Source organism: Lotus japonicus, chromosome 1, assembly GCF_012489685.1.
Source record: "Lotus japonicus ecotype B-129 chromosome 1, LjGifu_v1.2".
NCBI classification, from domain to species: Eukaryota; Viridiplantae; Streptophyta; class Magnoliopsida; order Fabales; family Fabaceae; genus Lotus; species Lotus japonicus.
Genome location: NC_080041.1, coordinates 82,315,977 through 82,333,872, shown reverse-complemented (window position 1 = coordinate 82,333,872; position 17,896 = coordinate 82,315,977). Strand labels below are relative to the sequence as shown.

The following is a 17,896-nucleotide window of genomic DNA, read 5'->3' as shown; positions in this document are numbered from 1 at the left end:
GCTTGGCACGTTGTGCTGAATCATACTCTTCGAGAGGGAAATGCGTGTGCGGACTTCTTGGCGAAACATGGTGCGGATCAAGATGATACCTTGGTTGTGATTGATAACCCTCTTGATGGGCTGAATTTGCTCTTGTTGGCGGATATCATGGGCGTCTCCTTTGTGAGACCTTAGCTTTTCTTTTATTTTCTTTGCTGTACCAAAAAAATAGCCTCCTGAATCATCCAACTAATAGAAAGTTTAGAAGTTACTTTCAAAAAAAAAAAGTTTAGAAGTTTAATTGACATTCTACCATTAAATTTCTAGAACACGGATGGTGATCTAAATCATAATTTAATTGTCATCACAAATATTGTATCTGAAGTTTACGAGTAAATGTCAATGGAACTATGTAAGAACACTAATTTACCTGGGTGCTTGCTTTTTTTTTTTTTAAAGGAACATGATTTTATTAAATCAAAGTGGCATAGAAGCCAAACGATCGTTCAACAACAAAAGAATTAAAGTTGGCGGTCTTTCCTCAGCCCATACCTCATTGGTAAAGGTAGAGGCGTTTTGCGCCATATAATCCGCTGCATGGTTACTCTCACGACGGACAAAAGAAAGATCCACATAGTCAAAAAGATTACAAAACTGGAAACAATCCTGAATAACAGTAAATAAATAAGAGCCACCAGAAGCTTTCTTCCAAGCATGGAACAAAGGAAGTCAATCGTGTTAGATCAAGATTTGATCAGTGGTTGCATCTCTATATTTTGATGATTACAATTAAAGTTTTTGAGGATGAACAATTATGGTACTCTAACGTTTGTCTTTTATAGTTGTGACAAAAATGTTCTGATTCTGACCCAAGCCAATTCCATCAGAAGATGAAGACCCAAGAGTAACCAAAAGAGAGTTCTAAAGCTCACCATGTTCGTTCAGAACAGTGGCAAATCATTCAGAAGTTCTGAAGATAGAAGCTCTCAAGAGGTACTGAAGAACCGGAGTCAGAAGTTCTGAAGACCAGATGTTCTAGAAGGAACGGTCCTGAAGTAGAAGACTCAAGTTCTGAAGACCTGCAAGAAGTTGGCTCTGAAGACCCAAGCTATTCTAGCTCTGGCGTTCAGACGTTCTGAGGAACTTGTCCAGAAGCAGAAGTTGCAAGGTCAGAGGATCCAAGCTTCCGTCTGACTCTGATCAGAAGCTTCACCAACGTCCATCTAAAGCACTCCAGATCATAAGTCAGCTGGTGAAAGGACAGTTCGCTGTCATAGTACACATCGTACTGTCATAGCCTGTCCGCCACCTACCTCGTTCAGCCTAGCAGTCTGATATTATAAGATTGTCACTCCAACGGGAAAAACCCTAGCAACGGCTACACCAATTGCCTTGGAGTATATAAGGGTTGAAGATAGAAGAAAGAAGCTAAAAAACTTTGCTGATATTCTTGAATTCATTCTAACCGATCTCTTAGCAATATTTCTTCACAGTTCTTAAACATCTGAGTTTACCATTAGCTTTTCAGAAGCATTTCTTGTAAACCCAAAACCTTTTACAAACACTTTGTAAAGTTCCTTAAGAGACCAAGTTTGGTCGGATCTTGAGAGGACTGAATCAAGTTTGGTTCAGTGTTTAGCTAGTCTTGAGAGGATCGGTAGATCAGCTTCTTGAGAGTATACTAGTGAGAAAATCAGTGTACTGTTAGTCACTTAGCAGGTTGCAAGTGCAGTTGTAACATTCATTGATTTTAGTGGATTGCCTTCATTAGAAGAAGGAAGAAATCACCTTCACGGGTGGACTGGATTAACTTGAGCTTTTATCTCAAGTGAACCAGGATAAAATACTTGCGTGCTCTACTTCATATTCTTCAGCACCTAGTTCTTATCTTTAAGTTTGTCAAAACTTCAAAAGGGAAAACTTTTGTTTAAAAACTCTATTCAAACCCCCCCCTTTCTAGTGTTTTTCGCACCTTCAAATCGGTCTCAAAGAGAACTCGTCGAAAACCCAACTAAGAAGCTAGATCCATAGCCCATCGCAGCGCAAGAGCCTCACCAATAGTAGACGACAACACCATGGTTGGATACATGGAAGCAGAAGCCATGATTTCACCATTGTTGTCCTTTTCCACGATTCCAAAGCCTGCTAATTTATCCCTGCCCACAGATGCATCAAAATTAAATTTTACCGTACCTCTGGCTGGTCGATGCCAATGTCCCGTAGCCGCGCCTGTCTCCGTTCTGTTTGGCTCCTCCGCCGGTGTAGCACGCAAGGAGCCCACACAGGACAACACTTCCCTCCAATCCATCCTCCGGTCATCAAAAGCCGCCTGATTTCTAGCCTCCCACATCGCATAAAGCAAGGTCTAAACCTCCGCCACACCCTCCGCATCCAGCTTGCAAACCAGCAGCTTCAAGAATGCCGGAAACCGCTGCTGTGCATCAACTCGTATACCCAAGCGAGAGCCAAACCAGTTGGCCTTTATGACGCCGCATCTCAGATCAAATGATTAACATACTCATCCTCCAATCCGTAAATTGGGCAGCTAGGATCCACGTCCACCGTGCGTTACCGGAGCTTTTGGTGAACCGGGACCCCTCCATGATAAAGCCTCCATGCAAGCTCCTTACACCGTGGAAGAGAAGGAGCATCCCATAATTTTTTCCACATCCCTTCTGTCATTGAATTGATGGATGAAGGAGATGCTGCACCTTGTTCCTCAACCTGTTGTAAAAATAAATAACCCGTTTTTGCTATATGCAATGTTGTGTCCCCCAGCCTTAATATTTGACCATGTATGTTGTTGGACCGCAAGAAAATAAAACTCCGGGGATCATCACATTGGGCTAACAAGAGCACAGTGCAAGTAGATTAGACACAATATCCTGCACCTAAAACCTTAAGACATTAGGTGTATGAGTACTCTCACTTATAAAGTGCTCATCACTCCTCTAATCATCCAATGTGGGACTTCTTAGTCACATTTGAATACCCAACAATGTTTACTGATGCGCGATATGCTTTCATCAACTCCTCCACCACCTCAAGATTGAGATTTTGTCCCTCACTGCCATGTGAAGTGTTGTCTGGCCCTTCTTATCAGACTATCAGTCCATGTAACAACTCCAGGCTCCTTCTCAAGAAGTGCTTTCACAACCTCCAATTGTCCATTTCTCACAGAAGAATGCAGAGCTGTTTTCCCATTACTTCTTGTAATGGTTACCATGCTAGCTACTTTATGCTTCCAAAAGGAAATGCAATATCTCAGTGTGCCCTTGAGTTGCAGGCTTGCAGCAGTATGACAGTATGTGTTGGGTCTGGATGCGCGCGGGCCTAGATCAGGGAAAGTGGGCTTGTGACGCTGGAGTAGAAGCTTTACCCAAAAACCTTAAGGCTATTGGGATTGCAACTCTCCAGCTTATATTCTAATCATTTTGTCTCCAACTTAGCAATGAGAGATTTTCTTTGTATATTTTTAACACTCCTCCTCAAGTCCAACTGGATTCGTCTTTGTTGGACTTGCTCTGTCTGAGCTTGTACTCAAGCGGGAACCTTAGAGGCCGTCGATTTTTTTTGGGCTTGTGTTTCTTCTGTGAATCTGAGTCTCAGGGGCCCATGGTTTTTTTAAGTTGATATATATATTTTTTGAGCCTTTTTTTTTATCATGGGCCGTTTTGGCAACCAGGCTCTGATACAACTGTTGGGTCTGGATGCGCGCGGACCTGGATCAGGGAAAGTGGACTTGTGACGCTAGAGTAGAAGCTTTACCCAAAAACCTTAAGGCTATTGGGATTACAACTCTCCAGTTTATATTCTATTCATTTTGTATCCAACTTAGCAATGTGAGACTTTCTTTGTATATTTTTAACAGTGTGCAAAGCTGAGGTGTTGGATGGGTCCACATTCATTGATAATTCAAATATTTGGGTGGTCTAACAATAAGTGAGTACAAAAAAAAGTGAGTATATCTTTATTGGTCAACGATTTTGAATTCAAATATTTGTATAATTTTTTACAGTTTCTTCGAAGATACTTATAGAAATCAATTGAAGTTATCCACAAATTTAAAAAATAAGTAATTATGTAGGTCACATGGTTGAACTAAGGGTAATTGTAAGTAAAAAGGTCACGGTTCGAATCATAAGAAGAGATAATTTATACTAATTTATTAACAACTAACATTTGCCTATAAAAAACATAACATCATAAAAAAAATGGAGTATTATTGTTTTTCCCAACTATACTTATTTTCAGATTACATATATAAGAAGCTACGGTTTCAGATAATATTAATAGAATATCAAATCATCACTTATTTGTAGGGAAATCTTTTGAAATCCTTTTAAAAAAAACTCACGTGGAATCGATGATTGTGCAAAATTCCAGCCGCATAAGCACATAATACGGGTATGGACTTATTTAGATTAGAAAAAAATTCCAAGGATCCCAAATCGAAGAAAAAAAAATTCAGGGACTTATTTTCATACGTCATACATTTTCAGGGAACTCCAGCATATTTAAACCTATTATTTTATAGGCAAATGTTAGTTGTTAGTAATATTAATAAATTAGTCTATCATCAGGGTTCGAACCTGGACTCTTCACCCTTCATTCTCTCTACCTTTATTTCCTCTAACTCTTACCACTTGAGCTAATCCTCGGAGACAACGTGTTTCTTAAAACTTGAATTTCAGAAGAAAGAAAGTTATTCTAAACTTATGAGTACCCTAGACCAATGAAGAGAAACATATATTTACACTACGCTAATACATGACATGAGCTTGAAGATTTACTTTGTAAGTTTGAGACCCCCAGAGTTTAGGGAGGACTTATGTGCACTCTTTGAGTTTGGAAGCCCTAGACTCGCACACTTTATTAAATATTATTTTTAATATATATACACACACTTGGTGTGGGCGAATCAACCATGAGTATGATGACTTTGTGCGTATTCTAGACCCAGGCTTATGGAATGGGGGTGCTGCTCGCAGAAGTGAGCATTGGAGCTCGCCGCCTCAGGGGGTGATCAAGTTGAATACTGACGGAAGCTACAAGCTCGACTCTCACAGGATGGGTGGTGGTGGTGTTTTCAAAAACTCTCGGGGTCATTGGGAATATGGCTTTATCATGGGTGATGCAGGTGAAAATCTGTTTATTGCAGAGGCAGCAACGCTGAATAAGGGATTGGAGGTGGCTTGGGATAGAGGGTACAGGTCGGTGATGATTGAGGTGGATTTCCAAGAGTTGTTGATGTCGCTTCTTGACAGAGAAAGTTGCCGATTTTGTGAGATATTGCATAAGATTAATAGCTGGAGAAGTAAGGACTGGCGTGTGTCTCTCTCTTGGATCCCCAGGGAGTGTAACTTGGCAGCAGATTACCTGGCTCGCATGGGCAGCAACTTAGTAACCATTGGTGTTAAGCTCCTTGAGAGTCCTCAGTCAGATGTGGAAACTTTCCTCCTGCGAGACTCGCTTCTAGTCGTTTAGTTAGTTTGTTTTGCTAGTTTTACGATGGAGCAAAAAAAAGTATATATTAACAAACTTAATTAAAGTTATAATTTTCTAACTTGCTCTTCTTTTAAAAACAAGTGAATAGTATTGTGTTAATATTGTATATATCATTACTTAAAAAATATTATCATTACTATTGCAAATTTACTCTACTTGATTTTGAAATAAATAAGTTATTAACCTATAACTTGAGGACTATATTAATCGAACTAAATTATAAATTTAAATCTATAATTTTCTTACTTACTCATTTTTAAAAATATATACTTAGTTAAGTGTTTTTACATGTTAAATATTTGAGTACTCTCTGTATTTTAATTAATATTTTTTATTTTATAAAAGTAGTTATATTATTTTCTGTTCGAAAATAAAAAAATATATTTTCGAAAATTAAACTGCGGGTAATGAGTATGGGTACACGCAGTGTTAAGAAAACCAGGTCGGACCGACCGGTAGAACCGGTTCAACCGGGATCCTGGTTGTTGACCGGTTCAGTCAGGTCATTGAACCGGGTGATTATTGAACCAGTCAAGAACTGGTAAAACCGGCCAGAACCGACCGATCCACAGTTTTAGGGAAAAATATTTTTAAAATAAATTATGTCCTCACAAAGATTTGAACCTTGGACCTTGTAGTTCCAAAAAGTAGGGGTGTAAGCGGGTATGGTCCGATCCGAGAATCCGATCAAACCGATCCGAACCGAACACATTATGGCGGGTTGGTTTGATTGTTGGTTCGGTTCAGATTTTTTTTACTGAATCCGATCACCAACGGTTCGGGTATCAGATTTGGAGATTGAAAAACCGATCAATCCAAACCAACCCAATGAATTAATTTTTTTTTACCTTAAGCCCAAAGTCTAAAACACTTTCAACCAATTACATTACATATTTATATTTGTATTAGAGATGTTAGTTTTATTTAGATTATATGGATTATGTCATTATCGAATGTTCTATTCTTTAATAATGTCAGACTTTTCTAGATTTTTTTATATTTTTTCACATTTTTAGAATAATTTTCATGCATATTTCCAATAATATATTTTTATTTTAAATCCGACCATCCGAACCGAACCAATCCGATTGAGATCGGTTTGGTTTGGTTCGGATTTAGAAGTAAAAATCATGAAATCCGAACCAACCCAAACCGAACATGTTTAATTGGTTCGGACATTTAAACACCCTAAATCCGAACCAATCCGGTCCGATTACACCCCTACCAAAAAGCATTGTATGCCACTAGATATGAGTGTTCGCGGTTCGGTTTGGATCGGTTTCAGGCGAAACCAAAAACCGATTCAATCAAAATTCATTGGTTCGGTTTCTATCCATTGTTAGCAAAAAAAAATGAAAACCGAACCGAACCAATGATGAACGGTTTGGATCGGTTCGGTTCATCGGTTTCACAACTTTAAATATATAGCAATCACATATAATTCACAACTTAACAATACATAAAAATGGCAAATCAATAATTCAATCATAGTTTAAACATAAATCTATAATCAACAACTTAAGTATTTAATTATGTCGAAATGCTTAAAATAGTGTTTAATATTAGTACATTACATATTAATCAAAGTTTTCAATCAAGAAGAGGGTGCTTTTGTTGTAAACAAAAACACTACCAATTAATAATAGAAAACAAAACATAATAAGTCAAACAAACATAAACAATATTTCTTCAAAACATTTCTTTAATAAATAATATATATATATATATATTTTATAAATAAATATATATCATCGGTTTGGTTCATCAACTCATTAGTTCTTAATTTTTCAAATCGTGAACCGAACCAATCTTCATTGGTTTTTATCAGTTTTAAACCGAATAACAAAAAATACCGATCCAATTGCTTTGGTTCGGTTCGTCGGTTTCATTGGATCTATAAGAACGCCCCTACCACTAGGCTACAAGTTCTTTTGTGTATAGTTTTATATTTATTATAAGTTTCAATTAATTTAAGTGTAGTCTCTCTCTAACTTCAACCTCTCTAACCTTTTTTCTCTCAACCTACCTTCGGCCAGATCTAGGGTTTGGCTGGGGTGGCCGCCGCGCCGCCTCCTTGCGGGGGGGCTACCCCTTCCCTTTTCTCTTCTGCTTTCCCTTTTTCCTTTCTATTGTCCTCCTCCTTCCGGCTAGCCTTCTGTGTTCTCCCGTGTGGCGATGCGTTCTTGGTGGTGACGACACTCTAGCCCTTTCCTCTGTCTCATCTGAGCGCTCAGTGTTAGGGGTTCTCCAGATTGGCGTTGTGTCCTTCTTGCTCCTCCTTTTATCAATCTCTCTAGGACCCCACTTGCTCCTCTCCTCGGCGCTGTTATGATCAGATGGTGGATTACTGGCTTCTCCTTGTTTTCAAAGAGGAAGGATTTATGATGGTTGTCTCCACCAATGACAATGGAGTTAAAGTTTTAGCAAACCCAGAAGGAATTAAGCTTCTCCGGACAGTGGAAAGTCGTACATTTGATGCTTCCAGAACTGCTTCTGCAGATGTTGTGAAGGCATCTAGTTGGACGGGTTTTATTGGGTTTTTCTTAGAGTTGTCTAGGAGGGTTTTGGGTGGGTGTGGTTTGAAGTTTTCATGTTTGGTTGTGGGTGGGCTGCGTGTTCGCATTGGTGTTTGAGGCTCGTTTTGCGTTCTGTCGACGTCCGTGGTCGTGTTTGGGTTCCCTTTATGATCGATCCCGTCGTCGTTTCTTCTTCCTTGTCAGAGGCAGCGCTTGGGTTGGTTCCCTTTATCTTTGTTTTTATTTCTGAAAGTAGTTTCTATTTTTCAGTTCTTGTTGGCATCTACAACACGATCTCAAATTGTTGTGCACAATGTGCTCGGAAGTATAGAAGAAGTTCTAAATCAAGGATGTTGAGGCCGATTTTTGAAAATTTGTAATACACAGCTATGAACTAGTGCAGATGGGTGATTTTGTGAGACAAGCAGATCAATTTTTTATATTTTTAAAGGATTCAAGATTGATTCTTTCATGCTGGAGTTTGTGATAAAGAGAAACAACATTGATGAACGGAGAGGACTTGGAAGCATCTTGTTTTTTCATCCAACAACAACAACAAGATTTGACATTTCTTGAAAGTTCATATGTGATGTAAAAATGTTGTGAATGTCACTATCTTAGCAGTGCTTGGTTTGGTGGTGCCAGTGGGGTTTTAGAGGTTTTGGGTAGTTTATGTTGTAGTGCTTCGGTTTATGCTAGCTTTTGTAGGCTTAATAACTTTACCCATGTTGAGAAAGGTTGTTTCTCAACAGTATCTATCTATTATATATATATTTCTCTTTCAAAAAAAATATTTATTATAAGTACACAATGATTGAGGAAACAAATCTTTCATTCAATGTACATATTTAACTTAAGTAACCATTTTTAATAATATATGCATATTACTTAACATATATTTGTTTATATTTATCTAACATTAATATATTGCGGTCTTGTCGTTGTTAGCGATCGTTGTTGGTGTTAGTCGTCGTTCTTAATGGCCATTGTTTGCAGTTGTTGTTTGCGTCGTTGTAATTATTCCAAAGTTGAGAGGATTGTATCTTGAATTCTTATTCAATAAATATTTTTCTTTTAAAAAAAAATCTAACATTAATATATATTTTATATTATATTATTTCTTTTTATTATTATATAGAAGAAAAATAAATCTACAAGTATGTAACATTATATTCTTTATTTTGATATTTAATAAAAAAAATCTTATCATATTCTATTAATAAGCTATTCGTTATTCACAAAATAGCATATATTATCTATATTAATATATATATATGTAATGTATTATTTAAATTATCACGGTCGGACCCCGGTTTGACCCTGTTTCGACCTTTGAACCTTGAACCTGTGTCTTGACCGGACCGATTTTCTAAACATTGAGTACAGACATATAGATGCCCAGATGATACGAGGACTGATATTCAAATTGCTATCTAGGCGGATATGACGACGAGTACAAATAATTTTTGAAAACGTGAGTACAAGTGAGTACATAGTACCTACTCAAACCCTACACATTATCATCCCTAAGTATAATATTAGAAATAAAAGACATTAAATATGAATTAAATTATTTTAAAGCAAGTTAAACTTTTCGAGACTCAAATCAAAATATATGCAGGTTAATATTTTTTGACATTAAATGACATTAAACATACATTAAAATTATGAATATTTTGTGGGCGCATCTAATATGGGAAAAGATTTCTTTGTGTAACATTGCACAAACAAACAAATTGACTCTTTTACCCTTACTCCAAAAATTAATTTCATCTTCATCCTTCCCATCATCTTCAACTTAAACCCATATCTACCTTCACCACGAGAACACATCTTCTGTTTTTTTCTCACCTTCATGGTCATCGTCCTCTAACAACCAAAACCCAGAAGAAAAATTTATATTCTTCCACCTCCTCCCTTCCTCCACCACCAGAATCTCTCCCTTCCTCCAACTCCTCTCCCCCCAACCACCTCAAAGTCTGCTCGCCGTTTCAGATCTGCCTTCACTACAAGCACACATCTCTTCCTCTGCCTACTCTCCACCACCCTCCCTTTACCACAACCACCACAAGATCTGATTGGCTGGGTTCTTCCGTGATGTAGGGAGTGGCTTGGAGTGTTCGATTGAGATTTAGGGTTTGGAAGAATTTGGGGATTTTTTCACTGTGATGCGGTGGTGAGCGGCGACAGTTGGGGAAAGGGATCTCGGTATAGATGACAATTTGTTTGGTTGTGCAAGGTTGCACAAAGCTATTTTTGTGCATATTAGATTTTCCCTACTTTTGTAACCCAAAAAAAATTATGAATACTTTACGTTTATTTTTTAGACCAATCACGTTTTAAAATTACCACACCTCTCCATGCCTTATTTTTTTGTAAGCGTCACGTTTTAACACTTAATTTGTGAAATCAATGAATATTTCAAACACACCACGAGAATCAAGGCTAAATAAAGTGATACTAGAGTATTGATCCGGGAGATAACCAGACCAAACCTACCCAGAGAGAGGGGTAGGGAAGGAGGAGAACGGTGAGGAGTGCTCGCGGTTGGTCATGGGCACTTGAGGTCAGATCTTCCGTCCTGGGGGGTGTCCTGCAATGTACTCCGAAGCTTAAGTCAGTTGAAGGGGAAAGATTAGGATGGTTAAGTTTATGAGAGATAGAGATCGATAGATACCTTGACTCCTGGAAGCTAAGGTATTTTATACTCTGGAAGATGCGTGGGGTGGACCCCAGCTAAAGGGGAGTGTCATGAGTGCCTCTAATACCTGGGCGGTTCCCCACCGTAGGATCCACCTGCGGTGTCTGTCTTTCTCAGAGATCTTACGACTCAGGGTTCATCGTAATCCACCGTCTGACTTCGAGACGTGACCCTAGTCCTCAGGTACTGGTTGTGGGGTCCGTAATAAGATGGTTGATTTGATCCTCCCAAGAACGTAACGGGGTCCTTTATTCTCTTTTCGGTCCGTCCCGGCTAGAAGGGTGACCATCATCCCCGGGTGTAATTCCCCGGGTGGTCGTCCTCGGGTGTAATTCCCCGGGTGGTCGTCCCCGGGGACCCGGGTGTAATTCCCCGGGTGGTCGTCCCCGGGTGTAATTCCCCAGGAGGTCGTCCCACCCTTAACGGCCTCTGTGGGATTGATGACCTCTCGGACCGGCTGAACCGCCTCATCGGGGGGAGAGGGTTGTTATCAGCGCTCGGATAGAGGGGATTTCTCCCGGTCCCATAACAAGTATGACAAAGGGTGAAGGGTCCTCTGTGGCTCACTGTGAAGAATCGCTTTTGTTTGATCTCAATCGTGAACGAACAAGAATGAAGAATTCTGTGTTTGAGAGAATCCATGATGGGATGGGTGTATTTTTCTATTGGTTCATGTCATTGTTCTTGCGTTTTGTACCTATAATTACTACTACTTGTTCTCCTCATACTCAGAAAGTTCAAAAAATGACTCAGAAAGTTCGAAAATCGAAACAAAAAACCAAGTATTTCCCAAACTCCAATTTCTTATCCCACTCAAGAAATCTTCTCAGACTCAAAAAATCATCTCCAGCGGCTTTTTGGATCGAAAAATCTCCAAATGCCAACAAGTCCCAAGTTAGAATCTCGAATAAGGCCAATATCAAACCAAGACTCACATAATTCGGAGATGGGAACATTCCAAAAATCAATCAGAAACCAAACCGACGTTGCCCCCGGCATGACAAAACTTTTGTTCTCTACAAAATATTCTGAGGACAAGAACGTGGTGTTTTCGCCATTGTCTATTCATGTCGTGCTTAGCATCATCACCGCCGGTTCAGATGGCCAAACATGCAATCAACTTCTCAACTTCCTCTGATGTGAATCCACCGACGATCTCAACTCTTTAGCCTCTCAGCTCGCCTCCGATGTGCTACGCGAGTCTGCACCTGATGATGGTGGTCGTCTTCGTCTCTGTGACAACGATGATGAGTGCGAAGGCCCTAGCGTCTGTTTCACCAACGGTGTGTGGATTGAAAAATCCTTTTCTCTTCAGCATTCCTTCAAAAAACTCCTTGCCACTGATTACAAGGCCACTCTGGCCTCTATTGATCTCCAGAACAAGGTGAGTGACATGTATGCATTTTCTAAGTACCTTATAATTTTGATTTTCATTCTTAGTTAGAACTTGGATAGATCCTTCATGTTACTCTGGCATGATTGATTTTAAATTTGATGATGGTTTTAAAGGCTGATGAAGTGGTCAATGAAGTTAATTTATGGGTTGAAGAAAAGACCAAGGGGCTTATCAAAGACTTTCTTCCTCCTGATTCACTTAACAGCTTAACAAGGCTCATTTTCGCAAATTCACTTTACTTCAGTGTTGCATGGGTATATGAAGAGGAGTTCGATGCATCATTGACAGAAGATGGTGATTTTCACATTCTTAATGGCACAACGGTCAAGGTCCCCTACATGACAAGCAAGAAGGACCGATATATTTGTGTTTGCGGTGGTTTCAAAGTCCTCAAACTTCCTTATGAGTCGGGTCCAGATACGCGTCAATTCTCCATGTATTTTTTCCTCCCGGATGCAAATGATGGGTTGTCAGCTTTGGTTGAGACTTCAAGATTCCAAAATTCAAGTTTTCTTTTGGAGTCGACTTTTCTAACTTGCTGAAAGAGATGGGGCTAGTTTGGCCTTTCTCACCTTGCGATGCAGATTTGACAAAAATGGTGGACCATCTTATGTGTCAAGAAAACCTACATGTTTCAAACATAGAACATAGATCTTTCATTTCAATGAATGAAAAAGGCACCAAAGCTGTAGCAGTCACTTATGCAGACAATATGGGGTTTGCCTTGGGTTGTAATTATCCAATGGTGGTACATTTTATAGCTGACCATCCTTTCTTGTTCCTTATTAGAGAAAGATTGTCCGGAACAGTGTTCTTTATTGGACAGGTGCTCGATCCTCTTCATGAATGAAATGGTACCAGCGTCCACACAGGAGTCATTAGTGATATCAATATCTGATATTGTTTCGAAACATTGTTATTCTTCTTTATTTGTTACATTATTTTGATTGGATTTTATCATTGGAACGGATTCACGCCAACTGCACTCTGCATTTTATTCAAACTAGAAAAATAGAGGAAACAATGCAACATATGATCATATCTAGTTTATATTTTGAATTCAATATAAATGTGTAGATGATGGAACAGCGATGAACTTGGTGAGACCAGCAATGCAATCATAGGCGTTCCCTTCTGCAGAGGCAAAGTAATAAGGCCTGGACTGATTGAGCTCAACCTTTAACCCCTCACCTGCACCTTGAGCAGCACTCCCCAAAAGCTTTGCTCCTCTGAATTGACAGGTTGTGTAGCTCCACAAGTTTGGAAGCATGTACACACTCTGAGCAATCGTAGAATTCCCTGGCAGAGGGTACTTGAACACTGCATAGCATCAACCAAATCAAACATCAATACTTTGGTTAAATAATTAATTGAATATTATCTAGAGTTTTGATACACAAACATACATATAATTCGTGAACATCCTTCATACATATAACTTTTTGCGGTTTTTAACCTGTGCAGGAAAATTATGTGTAAAGTATGTCTGCGAAATATGTATGTTGGTCAATCATTTTCCTATTCCGATACTGACCCAATGTGTCATTTATGTGGAAGGGACTGTTTTTGGTAGCCCATTGGGTGTAGTTAGTGCCTGCACTCCAACCATGAGAATCTCCAACTGTGATGCTTCTGCCATCGCTCCCTGCAGCCAGTGACATAATCACAAGGAAGATAACAACTCCTTGTCCGAAAACTCTAGCAGTGTGACTACAAGTGGTATCCATGTATGTTTGATATAATGTGCAGTTCTGATCAAACTTGATGGTAATTTACCAATGCCTGATGCAGGGGGTTTATATAACTTGACTGAACTTGCAATCTTCCAATCTATAGGCTACGAATTTCAACTGATTTCTGTTATTTTCCCAGACGGGTCGGTAAGTATGACTTGATTAAAGGACAAGTGGTGGTTACACGGAACAAAAGGTATCAGAATGTTCAACATTTTCGTACTTAGGAGTTAAAAGTCCACATTCTCTCCATGACTTTATTCATAAACAAAAAAGTAAAGTGGTTTGGTAAAGATGCACAAAATGCAACTACGGTCTCCATCTTTTCACTGGGTTTCTGTCCGACAGCAAATTACTCAACCATTACCCTTAAACATCAAATGTGTGTGCCATAGACTATGAAAAGTACTTTTCAAAAGAAAAAAGACTATGAAAAGTAGTTATTTTAATCAATTGCAAAATATCTAATTGAATGATATGATATGAAAAGAACCGGTTAGAAAATGGAATTCACAAATTGATTATTATTTTTTTTAAATCGGAAAGATAAATTACACCCGTCAGGAATCGATCCCTGAACCTCTCCTACCCAACCCATAAGTATTCATCTTTTTTTTTTATAGGCAAATATTAGTGGTTAGTTGTTAGTAAGTTAGAAAATCCCTTAAGTATTCCTCCTATATAACCAAAAAAGAAAAATGAAAAGCAACAACTTTCAACAGCTCAAGTTTTCAAACCTAATTCTGTTAGTAATTTCAAAATTAATTAATTATTTTATACATAAATATAATATTACCGTTTGAATGATTTGAAGGATATGTCAAAATTACTAACATATTTTTTAAAAAATATCAAAATTACTAATCTTAATTAAATAGAGATTTAGTTTTTTTTTCTGGTTACAAAATATAGAAATTTAATTGAATAACAATCAATTGGATTAAAAAGTAATAACATATTCTTTCAAAAAAAAAAAACTAGTAATAACATATAGTTAAAAAAAAATAACATAATTCTAAAATTGAATTTCATAAGAAAAAAATATATTCACTATATCTTTGAGTATGAGAACCCTAAAGTTTAAGGAAGACATTTGTGTTTCCTCTGAGTTTAGAAGTCTCAAACCGGACATAAATGATGAGCTACACTTCGAGTCTACTAAGGCCATCGCTGAGGACTTGGGTTGGGAGTTTTTGTACCCTCTGAATTTGAAAACCTCGCACATGACATATAGGATGAACTACACATCAAATTTTCTAAGTTAATCACTTAAGACTTGATTAAGTGTGTACCCTTCGACTCTGGAAGCCCGAGAGGGTACAGGTAGGAAAACTGCCAAATAATAAAGACCCAAGTAACCTATTCATGACAAGGTATCTTGTGAAATCAATGATTAATTCAAACCCACGCGGGAATCAAAGCTAAATAAAGTGATAGTATGTCGTTATTTTTTTGCTACATTTCAGCAATAATTAATCATCTCAGTATCTTCTATTTTAAATCAAATCTGATTTTATTTCACATGCGATATTTATAAGAAACGAAAGATACATTCTGTGGCTCACTGTGAATGAAACAGAAACACAGAATTTCCCAAACTCCAAAAATCATCTCCAGCGGCTTTTTGGATTGAAAAATCTCCAAATACCAACAAGTCCTGAGTTGGAATCTCGAATAAGGCCAATAAAAATCCAAGACTCAGAGAGTTCAGATATGGGAACATTCCAATCAATCAGAAATCAAACAGACGTTGCCCTCAGCATTGCAAAACTTTTGTTCACTACAAAATATTCTGAGGACAAGAACGTTGTGTTTTCGCCATCATCGATCCACACGGTGCTTAGCATCATCGCCGCTGGTTCAGACGGCCAAACACGCAATCAACTTCTCACCTTCCTCCGATGCGAATCCACTGATTATCTCAACTCCTTAGCCTCTAAGCTTGCCTCCAATGTGCTACGTGATTCGGCTCCGGACGTCGGCGGCTGCCCTCCCTGTTTGAGGGACAACAGCAGCCGTCATCCAGATTTCAGCGACAGCGAGGGTGAGGCTGAAGGCCCTTGTGTCTGTTTTGCCAACGGTGTGTGGGTTGAACAATCCTTTTCTCTTCACCATTCCTTCAAACAACTGTTGAACACTGCTTACAAGGCCACTCTGGCCTCTGTTGATCTCCAAAACAAGGTGACTAAAATACATAAATCTTCTATGTGCCTTATAATTTTGATTTTGCATTCTCAATTAGAGATTCTTTCGTTGTTATTCTGGTATTAAATTTGATGATGTTTTAAAGGCTGATGAAGTGATCAAAGAAATTAATTTGTGGGCTGAAGAAAAGACAAAGGGGCTTATCAAAGACATTCTTTCTCCTGGGTCACTTAACAGCTCAACAAGGCTCGTTTTTGCAAATTCACTGTACTTCAAAGCTGCATGGCAAGAGAAAGACTCGTTTGGTGAATCAAGTACAAAAGACGGTGATTTTCACATTCTTAATGGAACATCAGTCAAGGTTTCCTTCATGACAGACAAGGGGGACCGGCATATTTGTGTTTGCGATGGTTTCAAAGTCCTCCGACTTGATTATGAGTCGGGTCCAGATACGCATAAATTCTCCATGTATATTTTCCTTCCGGATGCAAATGATGGGCTGTCCGCTTTGGTTGAGCATTTGGCTTCTGAATCTGGGTTCTTAGAACACCGTCTTCCTAATCAAAAAGTGGAAGTAGGAGACTTCAGGATTCCAAAATTCAAGTTTTCTTTCGGAGTCGACCTTACTGATGTACTGAAAGAGATGGGGCTGGTTTTGCCTTTCTCTCCTTACGATGCAGATTTGACAAAAATGGTGGACCCTCTTATGTGTCAAGAAAACTTATATGTTTCCAGCATAAAACACAGATCTTTCATTTCAATGAATGAACAAGGCACTGAAGCTGCAACAGTCACTTATTCAGACAATATGGGGTTTTCCTTGGGTTGTATGTATCCAAAAACAGAGGTTGATTTTGTAGCTGACCACCCTTTCTTATTCCTTATTAGAGAAAGATTGTCTAGAACAGTGTTCTTTGTTGGACAGGTGCTCGATCCTCTTCATGAATGAAACAGCGTCCACGCCGAAAAGAATAAGAGAATCATTAGTGATATCAATATCTACTATTGTTTCGAAACATTATTATTCTTCTTTATTTGTTACACTATTTTGATTGGATTTTATCATTGGATTATTGTTACTGATTCCCTCACTGCACTGCACTGCACTGCACTCTGCAGTTTTGTTCAAAACAGTAGAGGAAACAATACAACATAGATCATATCAAAATTTTTATTTTGAATTCAATATAATTAATTAATGTGTAGATGATGGTACAGAGATGATTCTAGGCCTTTGAATTTCAATTGATTTCTGTTATTTTCTCACACGGGTCGGTAAGTAAGACTTGATTAAAGGACAATTAAGAGAAAAACTAAAAGGTATCAGAATGTTGAACATTTTCATACTTAGAGTTAAAAGTCCACATTCTCTCAATGACTTTATTCATTAACAGAAAATAAAGTGGTTTGGCAAAGGTGCACAATATGCAACTACGGGCTCCATCTTTTCACTGAGTCTTTGTTTCTGATAGTAGTATGGGCAGGGTTGGTGACAGTTGACAACAGCGGTGTCGCCCCCAAGTTCCGGCGAGCTTTTTTTTATCTATTATTGTTTTGAGAATCATGAATGAAATTGTCAGCCAAAAGGAACACAATAGAATGTCTTACAACCGAAATCAAACTAGACCATGAGTTTCAAGGAATGGCTGGCCAAGCAGAAGCTAATTAGAGCAGAATTTTGGAAGATCATTTTTTTTTATTCATCGGGAAGCTAACAAAACAACGAAACTACAAACAAGAAAATGAGTCCCTCAAGATGAAAAGTTCAACTTCCACCGGGGGTCTCTCAAGAATATGCACACCAAGCGAACTAGCTATCGCACCCATATGAGCCAAACAATCGGCTGCCATGTTGCACTCCCTTGGAACCCATTGTAAGATCACCTTCCATTGTCGACGAAGGAGTGAGGCGACATCT

General features: G+C 38.5%; 2 protein-coding genes and 1 pseudogene across 2 annotated transcripts; 2 read left to right on the top strand and 1 right to left on the bottom strand.

Annotated features, from left to right (window-relative positions):
- Nucleotides 1–11,238: 11,238 nt before the first annotated feature.
- Nucleotides 11,239–12,988, top strand: LOC130748405 (serpin-ZX-like; annotated as a pseudogene).
- Nucleotides 12,989–13,070: 82 nt separating this feature from the next.
- LOC130732122 (early nodulin-like protein 4) lies at nucleotides 13,071–13,981 on the bottom strand. The gene is made up of 2 exons (XM_057584235.1): nucleotides 13,635–13,981; nucleotides 13,071–13,420 (listed from the first exon to the last, which is right to left on the bottom strand). The coding sequence occupies exons 1-2, from the start codon at nucleotides 13,825–13,827 to the stop codon at nucleotides 13,161–13,163; spliced, it is 453 nt and encodes a 150-aa protein (XP_057440218.1). The 5' UTR covers nucleotides 13,828–13,981; the 3' UTR covers nucleotides 13,071–13,160.
- Nucleotides 13,982–15,415: 1,434 nt separating this feature from the next.
- On the top strand, nucleotides 15,416–17,049 carry LOC130732121 (serpin-ZX-like). The gene is made up of 2 exons (XM_057584234.1): nucleotides 15,416–16,014; nucleotides 16,124–17,049. Exons 1-2 carry the CDS (start codon nucleotides 15,547–15,549, stop codon nucleotides 16,925–16,927), a joined length of 1,272 nt encoding a protein of 423 aa, XP_057440217.1. The 5' UTR covers nucleotides 15,416–15,546; the 3' UTR covers nucleotides 16,928–17,049.
- The last annotated feature ends 847 nt before the right edge of the window (nucleotides 17,050–17,896 follow it).